The sequence below is a fragment of the Sorex araneus genome, chromosome 1, assembly GCF_027595985.1.
Source record: "Sorex araneus isolate mSorAra2 chromosome 1, mSorAra2.pri, whole genome shotgun sequence".
Lineage (NCBI taxonomy): Eukaryota > Metazoa > Chordata > Mammalia > Eulipotyphla > Soricidae > Sorex > Sorex araneus.
The window spans coordinates 36,948,091-36,968,060 of record NC_073302.1 but is presented as its reverse complement, the minus strand read 5'-3'; the positions used below and the strand labels follow the sequence as shown (position 1 = coordinate 36,968,060).

General features: G+C 60.8%; 1 protein-coding gene across 1 annotated transcript in view; it reads left to right on the top strand.

The window, feature by feature from the left end:
• The first annotated feature begins 933 nt into the window (after window positions 1-933).
• Window positions 934-19,970, top strand: part of ANKS6 (ankyrin repeat and sterile alpha motif domain containing 6) — a 66,145-nt gene continuing 47,108 nt past the window's right edge. The window contains exons 1-8 of the mRNA XM_055125203.1: window positions 934-1,313; window positions 8,644-9,146; window positions 11,204-11,248; window positions 12,067-12,271; window positions 13,225-13,331; window positions 14,945-15,093; window positions 16,541-16,739; window positions 17,423-17,472. Of these exons, the coding sequence (XP_054981178.1) occupies window positions 973-1,313; window positions 8,644-9,146; window positions 11,204-11,248; window positions 12,067-12,271; window positions 13,225-13,331; window positions 14,945-15,093; window positions 16,541-16,739; window positions 17,423-17,472 (1,599 nt within the window). The 5' untranslated portion in view covers window positions 934-972. The remainder of the gene's footprint in view (window positions 1,314-8,643; window positions 9,147-11,203; window positions 11,249-12,066; window positions 12,272-13,224; window positions 13,332-14,944; window positions 15,094-16,540; window positions 16,740-17,422; window positions 17,473-19,970) is intronic.

Genomic DNA, 19,970 nt, shown 5'->3' with positions numbered 1-19,970 from the left:
GTGCCCAGCAGGAGCAGGCCTGAGGGATAGTTAACTGTGACCCTACTAAGATAAAACCTCCTTAAGCGTTGGTCTCCTCTCGAAATGGGAAATGATCACTGAGCTGTCTTTGGGGACCACCTGAGACTCAGATTTGACTGAGTTTGCACGAAAACCTCCTGGAAGCCTTATTATATAATGGGGTGGGCTCCCCACTCAGCGATTCTGATTTAGCCGGTTTAGGGTGGGGTCTGAAAAATGTGTATTTGTAACTAAGTCCCAGATGGTGCAGATTTAGAACCTAAGATGAAAAGGGAGAAACTGCTGGAGGCGCTTGCAGTCCAGACTTCTATGGCAGGTCAGGGCTGCCACTAAGGGCCGTCGCAGGACATGGGGCGGGGGGAGGGCGAGAAGGGAGCGAGCACAGAGCTGACCCACCCTGTCCTCTAAAGCGCACTGGGCAGCCGCTCTTTAACTCCTCCAGGACAGAAGGCTTCCAGGGCCCGCTAGCTCAGTGGCCAGGGCGTGCGGAAAACCCCGGAGGTTTCAGCGAGCCCTGGCGAGGGGGTGGGTAACTCTGGCTGGGAGTTTTCCAGAACCCACCACGCCAAGGCAACGGTGTTGGAGGCGCGTTCCCGACCCGGCGCGCGGCCGGACCCAGCAGATGCGGGGCCGCACCCAGCAGACGCGCGTGCCCGACCCGGCCCCGGCGGCGCGCGTGCCCGACCCCGTCCCGGCACCCAGCGGGCACGCATGCCCGACGCCGTCCGGTTACCTAGCGGGCGCGCGTGCCCGGCCCCGGCCCGGCACTCAGCGTGCGCGCGTGCCCAAGCCACCCCGGCCCCGGCAGACGCGCGTGCCCGGCCCCGGCCCGGCCCGGCCCTGGCAGGCGCGCGGGCGGGCGGCAGGGGGCGCCGGCGCGCGGTATCCGGGGGCGGAGCCGGCGCGGCCGGCGGGGCCGGCGGCCGGGCGCGGGGCGGCCGGCGGGGCGCGATGGGCGAGGGCGGGCTGGCCCCGGCCTTGCAGCTGCTGCTGCGCGCCTGCGACCAGGGCGACACGGACACGGCGCGGCGGCTGCTGGAGCCGGGCGCGGCGGAGCCCGCGGAGCGCGGCGCGGAGCCCGATGTGGCCGCGGAGCCTGCGGGGGCCGAGGCGGCGGCGGCGGCGGCCGGAGCGCCCGTGCCCGTGGACAGCTCGGACGAGGCGGGCAACACGGCCCTGCAGTTCGCCGCGGCCGGGGGCCACGAGCCGCTGGTGCGCTTCCTGCTGCGGCGCGGCGCCGCCGTCAACAGCCGCAACCACTACGGCTGGAGCGCGCTGATGCAGGCGGCCAGGTGAGGGGCGCGGGCGGGCGGGGGGCCGCTGCGGCCGGGACCCCCGGGGAAGCCGCCTGGGAAGCTGGGAGGGGCGCAGCAGCATGGCCTTGGAAACCTTGGCCTCCCGGAGCAGGTCGACCGCTGCGGGCCCGGGACCTCTGTCTTTGGATTTCCTAAGACCTTTGCACCCTGGCTGACCCCTCGGGGGCGGGGGAAGGAGTGGGGGCACGGTGGGCCTCCCGACACAGGTACAGGCTTCTGCAGGAGCAGCTGACATGCCAGCCACTGACACAGGCCTGGCGGGGAAAGTTCTGGGAGTGCCCCGGGGCAGCGGATGCAGTTTGGCGAGGAGGAGGAGGAGGAGGAGGAGGAGGAGGTTGAGGTTTCTGCAAAGAATGAGCTATAGGATCAAATCGAGGCCTCTTGGGGTGAATGTCAGAGGGGTCAGGAGTGGGAGGTGGGGACCAGGTCCGTGGGAGGGGCCCCAACCAAGGTTGGCAAGCAAAGGGGACCAGAACGGGGTGGTGGTCATTTCTAGACGCAAGTTATACCTGTCCGCGAGAGGGCTGGCAGGGCTTATACGCGGGAAGAGGCCCTGGGTGTCAGAGCTAAGAAAGTTGAATTATCCCAAGGGCGCTTGTTTAGAGCAGAGTTCAAGTTACAATGAGGGCTGGAGTCCCACGTGTGTGTTGGTCAAGGTGGTTTTCCCTGCAGTGTGAGACTAGATGGAAGGAGTGAGGAGGAGGGCGATGGGAGCCTGGACCAGAGCAGAGGCGGGGCCGGTGGGACAGCAGAGATGAGCTGGGGATGCCTGCAATCAGGATGGGCTGGGGCGGGGATAGGGATGAGCAGAACCCTGCAGCTCAGGAACTCTGGGAGGCCGTCTCTTCTCCTCCAAGCCCCACGCAGGAGTGATCCCTGAGCACAAGTGGGTGTGACCCTCCCCACCTCCCCCCCCCAACATACACACTAACTTTTTTTTTTTTTTTTTTTGCTTTTTGGGTCTCACCCAGCGATGCTCAGGAGTTACTCCTGGCTCTGCACTCAGGAATTACTCCTGGCGGTGCTTGGGGGACCATATGGGATGCCGGGGATCGAAGCCAGGTCGGCCGCGTGCAAGGCAAACGCCCTACCCGCTGTGCTATCGCTCCGGCCCCATACACACAAACTTTTAGATTACACTTCGGTGGTGCTTGCCCACTCAGTGCTCAGTCACTCCCAGCGTGCTGGGAGACCATATAGTGCTCCTGTATGTGATGTGTGCACTCCTGCCCTTGGGTATTTCCAGCTTCCAGTCTATAAATGCATAGCAATTGGAATGCCAGCATGCCTCTTTGCATGACATTGCAGTGCTTTATGTACCACCCCCGGCCCCAGGGGGCTCTTTGCCTAAATGCACCTGAGTTATATTTTTGGTTTGGTTTTGGGGGCCACACCAGCGGTGTTCAGGGCTTACTCTGTGCTCAGGGATCACTTGGGGAAGGGGCTCAGGGAACCATATGTGGTGCTGGAATTGAACTGAGGTTGGCTGTGTGTAAGGCGAGTGCTTTACCTGCTGTCCTGTCCCCGGTCCCACATGCACCTGAGTCCTTGCCCAGCATGGTCTGAAGGTGCCCATAGGCCTTTTGGGGGGGGGGGGATGGCCTTTCTCCTCTAAGTTCCGCCACTCTCTTAATGGCTCCGTCCACTCCGCCAGCTTCTGAATCTGCAGGCAAGGCCTCAACCCTGGCATGTACCTTGTGCCTGGCCTGTGTCCGCCTTGGGCTCACCTGTCTCTGCCAGGATGCAGACCGCTGTGCCCCCTGGACTCCCCCTCCAGGGCTTCTAGAATGTTCCTGGGGCTGTTTCTTGGAGAGCCTCCATGGGGTCTGTGGTGAGGGTCCCTGCCATGGCCGCATTTCAGGCTGTCCTGGGAGCACCTCTTCTGGCTTCCTGCCCAGCTTCCTCCACCTGGGCCTCCTCTGTGTCCCCCTGCATGTTTTAGAAAGGGGACATTCCTGCTGGAGAGAGCACAGTAAGTGAGATTTTTGCCTTGCATGTGGCTGACCCCAGTTTATCGCCCCTCCCCCATTGTAGATGTTCCCCCTGAGCCCTGCCAGGGGTCACTCTTGGTCACATAGCCAGGGGACTCTATGAGCAGTAAAGGGTGCCGCACCCTCCCCCCAGACCCCAAAATAAATAAGTAAGTAAATAAATAAATAAATAAATAAGGGCTGGAGAGATTGTCCAGTGGGCAGGGCATTTGTCTTGCATATGGCCAGTCTGGGTTCAATCCCATCTAGTATGTTCCCCTGGGCACTGCCAAGAGCAATTCCTGAGTGCAGAGCCCAGAGCATTGCCGGGTGTGGCCCCCAAATGACAACAAAATCAAATAAATAAAAAGGACATTTATTACATATTTGCGCCAAGTCACTTTACAAAGGAGACTCTTGGGGTGACAGAATTCACTTGTGAGCCTACAGAGTCGGAGGGCGGGGGCTGCATGGGCCCTGCTCTTACCACACCCAGGAAGCCCCTCTTCCCCTGCTTCCGGTGGGGGGGTCGGTCCCTTGTCCTCTCCTTCCCTACTTGGCTGCCTCCAGGAGGCCTGCCATACTCGTCCCCCTGCCCGCTGGTCTCAGCATCCCACAGTGGAGCTGATGCCCGCCTCAGTGGTACCCAAGTCAAGCGCACTTCAGCATCCCCGAACATTCTCCCAGAGCAGGTTCCCGAGTTTCCTCTCTGGGATGGTGATTCTGCAGCGGGCTGGGCTGGGCACAGGGCCACCCCGAGTGAGCCCTCTGGAGCCTGGCCCTCTGGGGCAGGGCTGTGGCTGTTCGCTCTCTCCGGTTGGTTTTCTGTTCCTCTCAGTAGGAAAGGAGACTCGGGGTGGGGGGAATGACCCGCTCTCACAGCTCACGGTCATTTAACTCCTTCTGGTGGATTTCCACGGCCTCTGAAGTCTGGCATGTGTGGTCCAGGTGTCTCTGTCACGTTCACCTGGACAGGCTCTGGGTTGCTCATGTTCTTTCCTTCCTCTGCCTTTGGGGGATGTCAGCTGTGACCCTGCTCTCAGTCCTTTGAGAAGGTGGTGGGGTCTGACCATCCCATGAGAAGATGGGAATCGAGCCTTGCCCTCTAGCCGAGCCCGGACGGGACCTGGTCTCCTCCGTTGCTGTCTCCTGCTGGCGATCCCGGCCGTCTGTCCACTGGCAGGTGGTAGCTCTGTTCCCACCGGGTCGCTCCCAGCTGCTCTGCTTTCACATCTGTGAAGATTCTTGGGTGGAGCGGTAACCGAGCCCCCCGGGATACATGCTGTCTCCCCCAGATCAGGACAGGGAAACATGGGGCCGCGGGTGACAGGTCCCTCGGTAGAGTTCTCCCTCCCTGAGCCCAGACACACTCAGAGCACATCCAGGTGTGTCCCAGTAGCACCGCCCGTCACCCCGGGTTTGTGCCTGAGGGCTCCTGGGGCAGCAGGCCCTGTACCACGTGATCTCCTGTGGGCCTTACAAGGAGGCCCAAAAAGGTTTCTGTTAGTCTCCAAAGAATCACCCTGTGCCGGGGCTGGAGCGATAGCACAGCAAGTAGGGCATTTGCCTTGCATGCGACCGACTCGGGTTCGATTCCCAGCATCCCATATGGTCCCCCAAACACCGCCGGGAGTAATTCCTGAGTGCATGAGCCAGGAGTAACCCCTGTGCATCGCTGGGTGTGACCCAAGAAGGCAAAAAAAAAAAAAAAAAAAAAAGAATCACCCTGTGCTTGGGCTGGAGCAATAGCACAGCGGGTAGGGCATTTGCCTTGCACGCGGCCGACCCGGGTTCGATTCCCAGCATCCCATATGGTTCCCTGAGCACCGCCAGGGGTAATTCCTGAGTGCAGAGCCAGGAGCAACCCCTGTGCATCGCCGGGTGTGACCCAAAAAGCAAAAAAAAAAAAAAAAAAAAAAAAAAAAGAATCACCCTGTGCTGAGACTGTGCTCAGGGCTGCCCGCGAGGGAGCTTGTGAAGCTTCTCACCTCAAGCCTTAGGAAGCTGGGGCTCTCGAGAGCCCCGTTTGATCAAGCGAGGTTCAGAGACGTTAAGTGACTTGTGCACACAGCTAGGAAACAGCAGAATCGGGTCCACCCTCGGGCAGATGGAGCCAGTGCCTCCCCCCACCCCTCCCCTTGCAGGTGGCCCTTCCCTCACACACCCTGTAACTCTCTTCCTTTGGTCATTGGCCTCGGGGAAGCTCCTTGCCAGGTTTCGCCAAGTGCCCGTGGGGCAGGTTGGTGGAGTTTGCCTTGGCTCTGACTTCACCCTTGGCCTCTTTCCCTTCCCTCAGCAGTGGTGTAACGGGCTCGGGGGGTCGGGGCGGGGCGGCTGGTGTGTGCCCTGAGTCTCCCAGCACAGATGTGAGCTACGGAGATTCACCAGTGACCCTGGCCGCTGTCAGGGAAGCCCTGGACCCCCTCTGCAAAACCACCTCAGCGTCCCTCCACTTTTCATTGTATTTGCTTATTTATTTTATCTGCTTCCAGCCTCAGTAAACGACCTCTTGGGCTTCCCGTGAGTCCTGAAGGCGTTCTCTTTTCTCCCTCTGTGGACATCCGTGGCCTGGGCTGCTCTGGGCCTGGATCCAGGTTTCCCCCCTGCCGCCTTCCCGTCGCGGCCCGGCAGCTCTCCGGACTCTCCCTCTGCTTCCCCCGCATGGGTGTTTGCGGGTCAGATCACGTGAGCAGGGTGGGCCGTGGGGCCGTGACCTTCTCTTCTGCTCACGGCTGGCTGTCCACTACACGTGGCTGGGCCAGGGCCCTGACCCGCTCGCCTCTTTGGCAGCTGGTAGCCAGAGCTGCTCTGGGTCGGCCAGTCCTGTCCTGTCCCGAGAGGGGAGGCAGTGACAGGAGGAGGGAGGCTCGGGTGCCAAGGGAGGGCCCTGGAGTCTGCCCGGAGGCTAGGTCTGGGCTGCAGGGTGTGGTGGCACAGCAGGAGGGATGGATGAGTGGTGGAGGGCAGGGGAGGGGGGATCCTGTGGCCAAGCCGAGGGCAGGAAGGGCAGGGGTGCAGCAGGATGGTGAGTGCAGGTGAGCCTGGAGGTACGTGGGAAGGTGCCCCGTGGAGCGGGGAATGAGGCCTTGGGCCTCGCGGGAGCTGGCCTGGCCTTCAGATGGAGGAGGAGGGTGGGCAGGAAGGCGTCAGAGCCCCGGCAGAGAGACAGGTCGCCTCCTTCTGCCTGTGAGTGGACTTCGGCTTTGCTGTCCAGGCGCCAGGAGACCAGGCCCCGACAGGCCTGCCCCCTCCCGTGAGGGTAGGGGTGCTGGCTCCCAGCCTCTCCCGGAGCCACCAGCTCGCTCTGGCGGGCACAGTGAAGGGTAACGTCCCAGAAGCTATTTGCGAGTTCAGCCTCTGGCTCCAGTGGGAGGGGGGTGGGGAGGAGGAGACCCTGGCTTAGAGGAGGGGCAGAACCTTCCAGAGAGGAGGGGCGCTGGAGGCTCAGAAAGCTGCAGGTGCAGTGCCGGGGCAGACCCCGCCCCCACCTGTCCCGCGGAGGCCCTCTGACTGCCTAGGCCCTGACCTGCTGGACTCACCGTTCCCAGCTTTGCTGCCAGAGCAGAATCCCGCAGCCCGCTGGTGGCAGAAGCAGGCGGAGCTTTTGCTGGGAAGGCACAGCGGTTCCTGATATCAGAGAGTCAGGGCGGTGAGAGTGGGAGGCGTGTGTTTCCTCCCCCAGTCTTGGCTGACCCAGGTCAGTCCCCGCCAGGCCTCAGTTGCCTGCAGAGGGTGCATTCCTGCCAGCAGGTGGCGGCAGACGCTGGGAATGAGGACCACAGTGCCCCAGCCTCCTGGCTTGAGCCCTCCCGTCTTCCAGAAGGACCTTGGGGACAGTGAGGGCAGGCTTTTTTTTTTTTTAAAGCAATTTTGTATACAAATGTTTATTTCTCAATTAAACATTCCCTTTCTTCTTATTTATTTTTTAGCTTTTTGAGTCACACCTGGCGATGCTCAGGGATTACTCCTGACTCTGCACTCAGGAATCACTCCTGGTGGTGCTCAGGGGACCACATGGGATGTCGGGGATCCAGCCTGGGTCAGCTGCGTGCAAGGCAAACACCCTCCCTGCTGGACTATCACTCCGGCCCCTTTCTAATTATTATTATTATTATCATTATCATTATTATTTTCTTTTGGGTCACACCTGGCGATGCTCAGGGGTTCCTCCTGGCTCTGCACTCAGGACTTACTCCTGGTAGTGTTCCAAGGATCCTATGGGGTGATGGGGATCAAATCCGGATTGGCCACATGCAAGACAAACTACCCTACCCGCTGTACTGTCACTCCAGCCCCTTTAAACATTTCCTTTAAACATAAGGAGTGAATTCTAAATCTTCATAAAGATGAATTCAACATGCCATCCCTCCAGCATAGTAGAATGACTGTGTTCTTGGCCACTACCGATGTTTACAGTTTCAACATCAAAACCAAGGATGAGTTATTTAAAAATCATGCGACTAGATTTCTCGTCTATCCTCTCTGACCAGTTCTAACCCTGCTCTGCAGTGTTTAAAAGTTTACATCACCAAATTGAAGCCAGTTCAAGTTGCGAGACGGCTGCGCACTAAACATGAAATAAACAGTGACAAGAGGTCCTGCCCGTGTGGAAACCGGGAGTCCAGGCAGGAAGACAGATGGGCAGGCTAGAGAGGAGGAAAGAAGGAGCTCAGGGGCCGGGGAGGGTGGTGGAAGGAGCACGGAGCAGGAGCAGATGCGGGGGTCCCAGGTCTGGCTTTCCCACCCCAGGGCCTTCCTCTGCGCAGCTGCTGTATGATGGAAATAATCGTAGCCATAATAACGGACATTCCCGCGGTGTTCGCTTGGCCGAGCCTGTGCCCAGGCGGCTGTGAGTGGTATATGTTGTGTACATTAGCTCAGCGTTTTTGGCAGTGTTGGTGGTGGTGTGTGTGGTGGGGGAGGGAAATCCTCTGGCCCACACCTGGCTCGGTGCAGCGGGGGGAGTCATCCCATGGAGCTTGGGGGTCCGTGTGGTGCTGGGGAATCAAGCCCGTGGGCTCCATACACTGAGCATGCACTCGGCCCTTTGAGCCGCCTGCTGGTACCTACAATGGCTCACTTCAGTCCCTAGCAGTGCTCGGTAGCCTCAGCTTCATCCCCCTTTGACTGGTGAGGAAATGGAAGAAGGAAGAAGCTAAAGGTGCAGGGCTGGAGGGGGCTGAGGGGCAGGGCTGGGGAGCAGAAAGCTCTCAGTGCTGCCATCTCTAAGGGGGGCAGCGAGGACCACGGCTCGCGCCGCCGCTGCCTCTCCTGGCCGGTGCCCGCCTCCCCCACCCTGCCCGCCCAGCCTCGCTCCTCCTCCCTCTCCCCCGCAGGTTCGGCCACGTGAACGTGGCGCACCTGCTTCTGGATCACGGGGCCGACGTCAACGCCCAGAACAGGCTGGGGGCCAGCGTGCTCACCGTGGCCGCGCGCGGCGGCCACCTGGGCGTGGTGAAGCTGCTCCTGGAAGCGGGGGCGGCCGTGGACCCGCGACAGCCCTCCGGCGAGCAGCTGGGGGCCGGGGACGGCAGGGACGAGCCGCTGGGCATCACGGCGCTGATGGCCGCCACCCAGCACGGCCACGAGGCCACGGTGCGCCTGCTGACCGAGTGGGGCGCCGACCCCAACGGAGCGGCCCGCACCCTGGGCTGGAGCCCGCTGATGCTGGCCGCGCTCACGGGGAGGCTGGGCCTGGCCCAGCAGCTGGTGGAGAAGGGGGCCAACCCCGACCACCTCAGCGTGCTGGAGAAGACAGCCTTCGAGGTGGCGCTCGACCAGAAGCACCGGGACCTGGCCGACTACCTGGACCCCCTCACCACCGTCAGGCCCAAGACAGGTGAGGCGGGCAGCCGTGCTCCTCGGGCATCTGGACGGCTGGGTCAGCTGCGGGTGCAGGACTTGGGGCGCTGGGAGACGCCCGGAAGCCTGCAGGGCTGGCTGGGCCCCTGCTTGCCGGCCCTGGGACGCTGGTGCACATGGTTCCAGGCCTGGCAGACGTCTCTGTGAAGGACCAGAGGGTTCTTCTAGATCCTGGGGGACCTTCGTGACCATTCACTTCCACCAGCTCCGGGCAGCCCATGAGTACCCACCTGGCCGGGCAGTCTCGGGACAGGCACTAACACAGGACTGGGGGTGGGGGAGAGGGGCCAGCGCGGGAGCACTGGGCATCCGCATGGTGGATGGTCAGGGCTGGGGCCCGGTGACAGTCTTCATCTGTCCTAGGGTCTGAGTAGGCCCCTTCCACAGCACGTTTTCATTATTTTTATTTATTTATTTATTTATGAATCACCGTGAGGTACAGTTACAGACTTACAAGCTTTCGTGCCTACGTTTCAGTCATACAACCATCAAGTACCCATCCCTCTACCAGTGCCCGTTCTCCACCACCAATGTTCCCAGTATCCCTCCACCACCACCCTGTCCTCTGTGGCAGACACAATCTCTGTTACTCTCTCTCTCTCCTTTTGGGTGTTGTGGTTTGCAACACAGGTATTAAGTGGCCATCATGTTCGGTCTATAGTTTATTGTCAGCACACATCTCCCAACCCGAGCAGGCCCTCCAAGCATCCTTTACTTGGTGTTCCCTTCTCTGTCTGAGCTGCCTTTTCCCCCCAGCATGTGAGGCAGGCTTCCAAGCCGTGGAGTAAACCTCCTGGTCCTTATCTCTACCACCCTTGGGTGTCAGTCTCCCATTCTGTTACTTTCTATCCCACAAATGAGTGCAGTCCTTCTATGTCTGTCCCTCTCTTTCTGACTCACTTCACTCAACATGATGCTTTCCATGTTGATCCACTTATATGCACATTTCATGACTTCATCTTTTCTAACTGCTGCATAGTATTCCATTTTGTAGATGTACCAAAGTTTCTTTAGCCAGTCATCTGTTCTTGGGCATTCGGGATTTTTGCCAGATTCTGGCAGTTGTGAACAGTCCACAGCACATTTTCAGGAACACGGCATTTCAGCCGCTGAGAGAGTTACTCTGCAGTTGCTGGTGTCCCCTTGCTGATAGATAGTCCCGCCTGCCCTTCCAGCAGGCCCTGGGCCCCGCCAAGGCCCAGACCAGCTCTGTGCCCTGCATCCCTGAGTGGTCCCAAGAGTGATATCTTTCCCCCTGACAGCACCAGCTCTCCGTCTGTACCAAGCCCCTGCAGACTGGTGCCTGTGCGACCCCAGAGAGCCAGCTCCGGGTCCCGGGGCCACACTCACTGCAGGACGGCCGGTCCCCAGGACTTCTGCTTTCCCACAGCCTCAGGACAGGAGGGAGGGGGATGCTGCAGCCCAGGCCCTGCCTTGGGGGTTTTGCACTAGGCTTGCTGCTGCCCTGCAGGGCCCAGCGGGAAGACCCGGAGCCTGTGTGCAGCCCTGGGGGCCGGGGCACCTCAGTCAGGGCCCTGCTCGGATGGCTTCTGACTGAGAGGGAGCAGCAGACGGGAGCCCAGGCCCGGGGGCCGCCCAGCCTCACGCTTGCTCGCTCCGTTTTCAGGAGGAGGGTCGCTTTTCGGCACGGAAGTGCCCCCAGAGACAGCCTCTGCCCGGGCTCGGTTTTCCAGCTGTCTGTAACGACGGGACTTGGGTGCTCGGATGCCCAGGTGCAGTTTGGTGATGTGTGAGGCTGGTGTGTGCCCTCAAGGGCTGCCGGCCCGCTAGGTCAGCGGCAAGGGTTTCTGAGACCCTTTGAGGAGCGCGTGGCATTTCAGCGGCTGAGACTACTGCTCAGCTGCCAGGCTCCTGGGTTTCGACCCCTCACCCAGGCCCTGATGGGATGGCTTTCAGGGGGGAAAAACCTCATCGTTGTAATGCTCGGGCAGCTGTGTGGGTTGTGGACTTGGGACTTTTCTGTCCCATGAAGTCTTGCCCGGGTTAACTTTGACAAACCTTTCGTCTCCCCAGATGAGGAGAAGCGGCGACCGGATATCTTCCATGCGTTGAAAATGGGTGAGTGTGAGCCCTGAGAATGCCTCCTCGACGCCTGCGCGTGGGGCCCCTCTCTCCCAAGCCCCACGCCATGGTCCTTCCCGGGGCAGCCGGCATCTTCTGCACGAGGACGTCTGGTTTCCCCAGGCCCCATTTCCCCCCAAAAGGGAGTTTCCAGCTGGAGACTGGAGTTAGCTTTATTTTTATTAAAAACAAACCGTGTATGTGTGTGCGTGTGTCTGTGTGTGTGTCTGTGTGTCTGTGTGTCTGTGTGTGTGTGGGGGGGCACCCCCTGCATTGCTCAGGGTGTGTGTGTGTGTGTGTGTCTGTGTGTGGGGGGGTACCCCCTGCATTGCTCAGGGCTTACTCCCCCCTCTGCTCTCAGGGATCACTCCATCACTCCTGTGGCTGTGCTGGGGGGAACCTGATCAAACCCGGGTCAGCTGCATGCACGGCGAGGGGCCCGACCCACTGTCCTCTCTCTCTGGCCCAAGACTGGGTGTTTCCATGGTGCCGTACCCCAGATTCCCAGACTGTTCTCCCAGCCCCCGTTCTACTTCCTACACCCATCTACACCCCAGGTCTGTGTCTTGGCTCTGCTTGGGCCTACAATTTCCTCTCCTGACCTAGAGCCCACCTCCTGGAAGCCCTCCTGGATCTTGAACCTGAGCCGGAACCGGACTTTCCCCCTCCCCCCGCTCCAGCACTTCTCCCAGAGTGCAGGGGTGGGGGAGTGCTTGTTTCTGCTGCCCGGCCCTCCGTGTCCCCAGAGCAGGGGCAGGCTGTGTCAGTAAGCCCCGGGGCCACCCGCTCACCAGCACGGCTCCTTGTGCTTGTAGGGAACTTCCAGCTGGTCAAAGAGATCGCCGACGAAGACCCCAACCACGTGAACCTGGTCAACGGGGACGGGGCCACCCCCCTGATGCTGGCGGCCGTCACAGGGCAGCTGCCGCTGGTGCAGCTCCTGGTGGAGCGACACGCCGACGTGGACAAGCAGGACAGTGTGCACGGCTGGACGGCCCTCATGCAGGCCACCTACCACGGGTCAGCACAGCATGCCACCCCTCCCCCCCGGGGTAGGCCTCCCTTGCTGGGGGTGGGGGTCTCTGCGGGCTGCATAGACCTCGTTGCCCCCGTTGACATACTCCGTGCGTTACACGGGCTTCTGGCTCCTGCCTCATCCCAGACCCTCACCTGCGTGTATGCTGCCACGAAGCACGGGGCCACGTGGGCGTCCTGCAGAGAGACAGTCCTGCGGGCCGGGGTGCTGCGTGGTGCCATGCACTTGGAAGGTGCAGGGGTGGGGTTGGCGGGGTTCGCATTGACCCAAGGCGCTTCCTCGAGTTTCCCTGGTCACTTACTTACTCGTGGGGGGTAGGGAGGTGAGTTTGGGGGAGTGGAAGCCACTCCTGGTGGCATTCAGTGCTGGAGCCTGGCTCCCCGGTGCTACTGGTGGCCGTGAGGGCCACCCCGAGTGTGCTGGGGGGCCAGGGGCTCCGGGGTGCCAGTGTCCGAGCACTGGGCCCGGAGCCTGGGAGGCACCTGCTCCAGCCCTTGGCGCGCTCGTCTGCCCCACTCTGCCCTGTTGTCAAAGGAACCGCACCCATGCCTGCTGGCTCCTCTGTCCACGGGCACCCACCTGACCTCCAAACAGCTGGCAGCTGGGCCGGGCATCTCCAGGCCGTGTCGCCTATGGGTGGGCCCCCTCTGGGGGAATGCCGGCCACGTGGCAGGGACGGGGATGGGGTCACAGGTTAGGGACTCTTTTCCTGGACCTTGCCACGGGTGACTGCGTGCTTCTGCCTGGGTCAGGTTGGTTGCTTTGGGGCAGAGGTGGGGGGCGGCCGTGGGGCCTGTGCCCCAGTGTCCGGCCTTCCAGGCGCAGGGGCACAGAGGGCACTCTCAGGCGACTGGGGGTTCTCCAGCTTCGCAGTTGGAGCCCTGCGCCTCGCCGCCCCGGAGCAGAGCCCCCCTGACGCCTTCCCCTTCCTCCTCAGGAATAAGGAAATCGTCAAGTACCTGCTGAACCAAGGGGCTGACGTGGCTCTGCGCGCGAAGAACGGGTACACGGCCTTTGACCTGGTGATGCTGCTGAGTGACCCTGGTGGGCTGCTGACCCTCAGTGCCTCCCCCCCTCTCTCTCTCCTCCTCTTTCTCTCTCCCTCTCTCCTCCCTTTCTTCTCTCTCTTTCCCTCTCTCTCCCCCCTCTCTCTCTCCCTCTCTCTCCCCTCCCTCCTCTCTCTCCCTCTCTCCTCTCTCCCTTTCTTCTCTCTTCTCTCTTCTCTCTCTCCCCTCCTCTTTCTCTCTCCCTCTCTCCTCTCTCCCTTTCTTCTTCCTCTCTCCCTCTCTCTTTCTCTCTCTCCTCTCTCTCTCCCTCTCCTCTCTCTCTCTCTCCCCCCTCTTCCCCTCTCTCCTCCCCCCCTCGCCCTGCATTCCTCCTGGGCAGCCACTCCTGGGGCTGACCATGTGACCTTCCACCACTTACTCCCCCTACCCCCCCGGGGCTGGGCTGGGGTGGGTGGGCAGTCCCCCAGGCCTTTCCTAGGCCCACCATACTGGAGCTCAGCTGGCAGGCCCTATGTCCACCTGTATGTTGTTCAGAAGCAGAGTCCCTCGGGCACAGGGAGGGCCCTGGCAGCAGGACCAAGGCAGTGCCCTCCGCAGCCCGTTGTATCAGGGCAGCCTGGGGCTGCTCCCCTGAGGGGCCCCATCACCGGCCCCACCCCCATTCCCAGCTGGCACCTGCTGCCCCCTCTAGCCCCTCCTGGGCCAGGCCCTTCTTCTCATCATCACTCACTGGTGGGACAGCTGGAACTGCTCTGACCACCCACCCTCCAGCTTAGAGCCCGGAGCCAGGAGCAGCCCCTGTAGCCACAAGCAAGACCCCCACCTCCAGAGTCCCTGGGGAGTCAGCCCGCAGCCCCTCCTCCTCGCCGCAGGTTGACAGGCTGGGGTCCCTGCCTCAGTGCCAGCATCACCCGCCCTCCACCATGCCCCCTTCCATGGCCCTCTCTTCCCCAAGGACTCCATCTGCCCAGGGTGGATTCCGGTTTGTTTTTTTTTTTTCTTGCTGGGGTTTTTTCATGACATTTTTAAAATGAAAAAACAAAACAAAAAGTCACTGAGAACAACTTCAGTAACATCGCTGAAGAGTCATGCTAGCTATGGAATACTAGTAGAGAGCAAAAAGGAACAGAGAAAGGCTCCGTGTGTGGCTCTTTCTTCTTAACCTTGGCCGGGGCCTTTCTCAGGACCCTCCCTGGTAATACCTGTTGCAACTCACTGGCTTTTCTTCCACGCTGACTGTAGCCCGGGGGGTCTCTCCAGTCTGGCAAAGCGTTTTCCACAGTGAGCCCGAGGCAGGCCCCCTGTTGATGGAGGAGCAGGAAGGGGGTGGGAGCGGCCGGCAGTTAGCCCACCAGAGGAGCTGCGGCAGAATGAGCTTCTGCCTCCGAGCCGTGGCTGCGGGGTCTACACCGCCCCCGACTCCCACCTACCATCCTGTGGGGAGGGGCTTTGATCTGGCTGCTGGGGTGCAGTGGCCTTGGGGCGCCTTTTGGAGATGAGAGAGACCGGTACCTTGATGTTGAGTGACGCAGACTTCCAGGCCAAGCTCTCGGGCCAGTGAGGGTACTCTGGGTCCCCCCGCCCCCACCCTGCCCCGCCGTGGGCCGGCAGGCACACCTGTAAGTGGCTGCCTCCTGCTTGTGTCCCCAGATACAGAGCTCGTCCGACTGCTGGCATCTGTGTGCATGCAGGTGAATAAGGACAAAGGCCGGCCCAGCCGCCCGCCGCCCCCGCCCCACGCCAAGGCCCAGCAGCCCTGGAGCGCCCCCACTCTGCCGGATGACAGGGGTGGCCTAAAGGTCGGCCTCCCCCGAGAACCCCGTGTTCCCCAGGCGGGTGGGCTGGACACCTGCTGCTGTAAGCGGGGGAGGGGGAGCCAGAGGGGGGTGTGTGAGAGGGACCGAGTAAGCTGGGTGGGACAGGATGCGGGTCTGCTGCAGGGTGCCCCTCTCTTCCCTCCTGGAGAGACGAGTGCCCCCAATTTGGGGATGTCAGGTCAACCCCCTCCCGTGCCACCTGCCACCTACCCCTCTCTGAGTCTCCCTGGCTCCTGGGAAGGCCCACGCCAGGCTGCAGACATCTCTCACCTCGAACCTGAGTCTCTCCTTGAATTTCTCACCTTCAAGTCTCCGCTTTCACACTTACTCTGTACATGCTTCGGTCCGGGAGCCCGGCCCCCTCCAGGGCTACAGCCGTGCCCCTGTGGGGTCCTCGCCGGGGGCCCTGGACCCTTCTCCAAGCTCTGTGCTGGGCTCCCTTCATTGTCCTCAGTGCCACCTCCCTCGGCCGGGACCCCCCAGCCTCCCAGGATTGCAGGGCACCTGTTGTTCTCTCTAGGTGGGGGCACCCTGACTCCCCTCCCACTGTCCCCGGGAGGAGGTTATAAAGTGATGGGTATCAAGATGACTGGTGTCCATCCCTCTGTCCCTGACTCAGTGTCTGTCTGTCCCTGACTTGGGCGCATCATTTCTTTTTTTTTTTTTTTTGCTTTTTGGGTCTCACCCAGCGATGCTCAGGGGTTACTCCTGGCTTTTTGCACTCAGGAATTACCCCTGGCAGTGCTTGGGGGACCATATGGGATGCCGGGGATCGAACCCGGGTCAGCCGCGTGCAAGGCAAATGAACGCCCTACCCGCTGTGCTATCGCTCCGGCCCATGGGCACATCATTTCTGCCTCATTGTATCTGTCTTGTCTGTGTCCCTGATTAGACATGTTTCTCCCTGACCCCTTGTGTCCATATGTCTGTCCTTGATTGGTGTCTCTCTGTCCCTGACTAGTGTCTCCCTGACTCACTGTGTCCATCGATTCCTGACTCATTATGTCCGCCTGTCCTGACTTGTGTCTCTCTGTCCCTGACTCGCTGTCTGTCTGTCTGTCCCTGACTAGTGTCTGTCCCTAACTCATTATGCCTATCTCATCGTGTCCATCTGTCCCTGACTGGTGTTTGTCCATGACTCATTGCATTTGTCTGTCTGTCCCTGACTTTGTCTGTCTGTCTGTCTGTCCCTGATTAGTGTCTGTCTCTGATTTGCTGTAAGGACTTGAGGGAGGATGAGCCCCCATTTCGTGGTCTGTGTATGAGGAGGCTGATGGGGGGCGGTGGGGGAGGGGGGCTCTGATTGGACAGGGGCACCGTGGTGAGGGGGAATGCTGGTCTCGGACCCCAGAGAGTGAGGGGAAGTGTCAGAGAGTGGCCGCTCTCCCCGGGCTCCTGCCCTGACCGCCCCCCTGTCCTCCCCTCACAGTCCTGGTGGAGCCGGATGTCCAACCGCTTCCGGAAGCTCAAACTGATGCAGACGCTGCCCCGCGGGCTGTCCAGCAACCAGCCGCTGCCCTTCTGTGACGAGCCGGAGCCCGCACTGGACTCCACCATGCGGGCGCCCCCGCAGGACAAGACGAGCCGCCCGGTGCTCCCTGATGTGGGCCCCCGGGCCAAAGACAAAGGTAAGAGGGAAGGTGGCCCTGTGGGACTGAGTCCCCCACTGGCAAACCTGTGTTCTTGGCCCTTTACCCTAACCTCGAGTCCCCCCTCCCCGAAAACTAGTGGGGAGATGGTGGGCAGGGGTGAGTGCCGAGTGACCTGGCAGAGAAGAGACTCAGGCTGGTCTGGGGCTGCTTCGGGGCGGTGGCGAGGGAAGCTGGAAGCAGCAGGGCCGCGAGGCTGGCCACGGCACGTCCACTCCAGCAGGAGCTTCCCAGAGATCAGACAGGGACGGGTTCGGGTTCTGAAAGCGCGTGGAAGCCAATGAGTCAGTGGCGGCACGGATGGCAAGACCCCAAGGTTCCGGAGATGGATGCCTCACTAGGCACAGGGGCAGAGACCCCCATGGGGACGTTTCCACCCACCCGAGGACCGCCTCCCCGTGCCTTGCCCGGCTCCCTCAGCACCATGTCAGGGACAGACGATTGACAGCAGCTCTGCGTCTGCCCAGCGGTGGCTGAAGCCGGTCACACGCCAAGATCCCTTTCAAAGGCTTCCCCACGGTCCCAAGCACAGACGCCCGTGACCGTTTCCCATCCCAGCACCCAGGAGGGTGGTTGTCCCGGTGGAAGGCTGAGAGGGGAGCACACGTCCTTGGCTGTGGGCACGCCGTGGCCATCCCAGGAACCTTCTTTCGCTCTCTCAGGTCCCGGGAACACGAGGGGAGAGAAGGAGGATGTGCTACTGACCACCATGGTGAGTGGGGGTCTCTCGGTCTCGGGGTCCCAGCCCCAGATCCTGACTGATGGTGGGGTGGGCCTTTCACCTGGGAGGGGGTCTCAGATGGGGGCTGAGCCCACACCGTGTGATCAAGGACCAGCACTGGCCTCAAGGGGTGGGGAGGGGCCGGGGTCAGCAGACGTTGAGCCTGGGCCATATGTTTGCGGTGGGTGCCAGGCACCAGGCAGGATGGAGAAGCATCTGATTGGGCTCCGGGGACCCCGAGGGACAGGACTCACCAAGAAGGCCGTCCCCAGGCTTTCTCCTCTACAGCCTCCCCATGCATCAGAATCTGCCCAGCTCTGAGTGACAGGAACCCCCGGTCGCCAGGGCCTGAGCGTGCAAATGCACGCGTCTCTGCCTCAGATCCATGCCGTTGAGGACGGGCGCTTGGTTGCATGGCCCCAGGAAGCCAGCTTCCCTCTCTCGGGGGCTGCCCGGGCCAAGACGGTTGCCGCAGCCTGCCCCTGCCTGCCCTCATTTCAGCCCGCCAGAAAAGTGAGGGGCACGGAAATAGCTTGGGCATATGCCCTATGTCCTTAAGACATTTTGCTGGAAACTGTTGCATATTGATTTTTTTTAAATTTTGGATTGCATCCAGTGGTGCTCAGGGCCTACTCCTGGCTCTGTGCTCAGGGATCACTCCTGGCAGCGCTTGGGAGACCATATGTGGGGTCAAATCCGGACCAGCTGCGTGCCAGGCAAGCACCCTACCCGATGTAATCATCACTCGGTGCCCCAGAGTTGCTTCTGCTCTCATTATATCTGTTAGAGTTCAGGCCTGTGGCCACACCCCACAGCCCAGGGGGCCGGAGAATGCAGAGTCTGTCCCAGTTAAGTAGGGCGTCCTCAGTAATAAGGGATGTTGGTGTGTGGGGGATGGGCTGGGGGCCAGTTAGCAGGCTCTGACTGCAGGCTAATCCTCATGCTGCAGGTTGGTTTTGGTTTTTGTTTTGTTTAGGTTCACATCTGCTTTAAAAACACTGGCGGGCTGGAGTGATAGCACAGTGGGTAGGACGTTTGCCTTGCACACGGCCAACCCAGCTTCAATTCCCAGCATCCCATATGGTCCCCTGAGCACCGCCAGGAGTAATTCCTGAGTGCAGAGCTAGGAGTAATTCCTAAGTGCAGAGCCAGGACTAACCCCTGTGCATCGTCAAGTGTGACCCAAAAAGCAACAAACAAACAAAACACTGTAGCACTGTAGTACTGTCATCCGGTTGTTCATTGATTTGCTCGAGCGGGCACATCTCCATTGTGAGACTTGTTGTCACTGTTTTTGGCATATTGAATATGCCACGGGTAGCTTGCCAGGCTCTGCCATACGGGCGGGATACTCTTGGTAACTTGCCGGGCTCTCTGAGAGGGATGGAGGAATCGAACCCGGGTTGGCTGCGTGCAAGGCAAACGCCCTACCCTCTGTGCTATTGCTCCAGTCCTGCTTTAAAAACAAACACATATTTATTTTAAATGTTTTTATTTTTAAATTTTTAAAAAATGTTTTTAATATCTAAAATATGTTTTGTTTTATGTGTAAAGGTTATAGTACAATATGGTCAGAGACAGGGTTTCATATGTGGCACAGTCCAGCACCACCCCCACCCCCAGGGCGGCCCTATCATCTCTCTGCCATCGCTGAAGTCTCCCCTCCACATCCTGTTCCTCCCCCTCCCCCCCCCCCCCCCCCCCCCCCCCCCGTGGAACGGGTCCTGCTGAAGACCAGCTCAGTTTCTGTTGCCCTGTGTTTGTTACTGCCCTGCAGTGGTTCCCGACGCCCTGCCTGGGAGGGATGTCTGTCCTGCCTATGTCTGTCTGTCCCTCTCCTGGCCGTGCACGGCATGGTTCTCCGCAGCCACCCACCCAGCCTCGAATGGGGCGGGCTTTTACATTCCCTCACAGCCAAGCAGCCTTCGGCTTAAGTGACGTAGTCCCCGGGGATGTGCTGAGCCAAGAGCCCAGCCCACAGGAGCGCTTGCTGACCTGCCCTGTGGCCGTGGGCCGGCCACCTCCCCTCTCTGCCCATCAGGTGCCTCCACAGGTCGGAGCCATAGGACAGCAGGAAGGGAACTTGCTTTGCACTCTGCCAACCGAGTTCGATCCCCAGCATCCCACTTGGTTCCCCAAGCACTGCCAGGAGTGATTCCTGAGTGCAGAGTCAGGAGTAATGCTCAGAATCCCTGAGCATTGCAGGATGTTTCCCCCTCCGCCCCCCGCCCCTCCTGTCCCTCCACCCCAAAAAAGTGACTTCCAGGTTGGCATCCACCTCTGGTCCCCGGGCTGAGCGCTACACCTCGGGCTGGCCAGGAGAGGGCGGCATTGCACAGGCACAGTGAGCCGGGGCTGGCGCAGGCACCCGCAGCCTCACTACCCGCCCAGCAGAGACTCCTGGCCCGGATCCTCCCTATTCCCGAGGCAGCCACGCCAGAGGTGTCGCTCGGGCTCTTCGCACACCGGCCCGGGGAGCTCTTACTGCC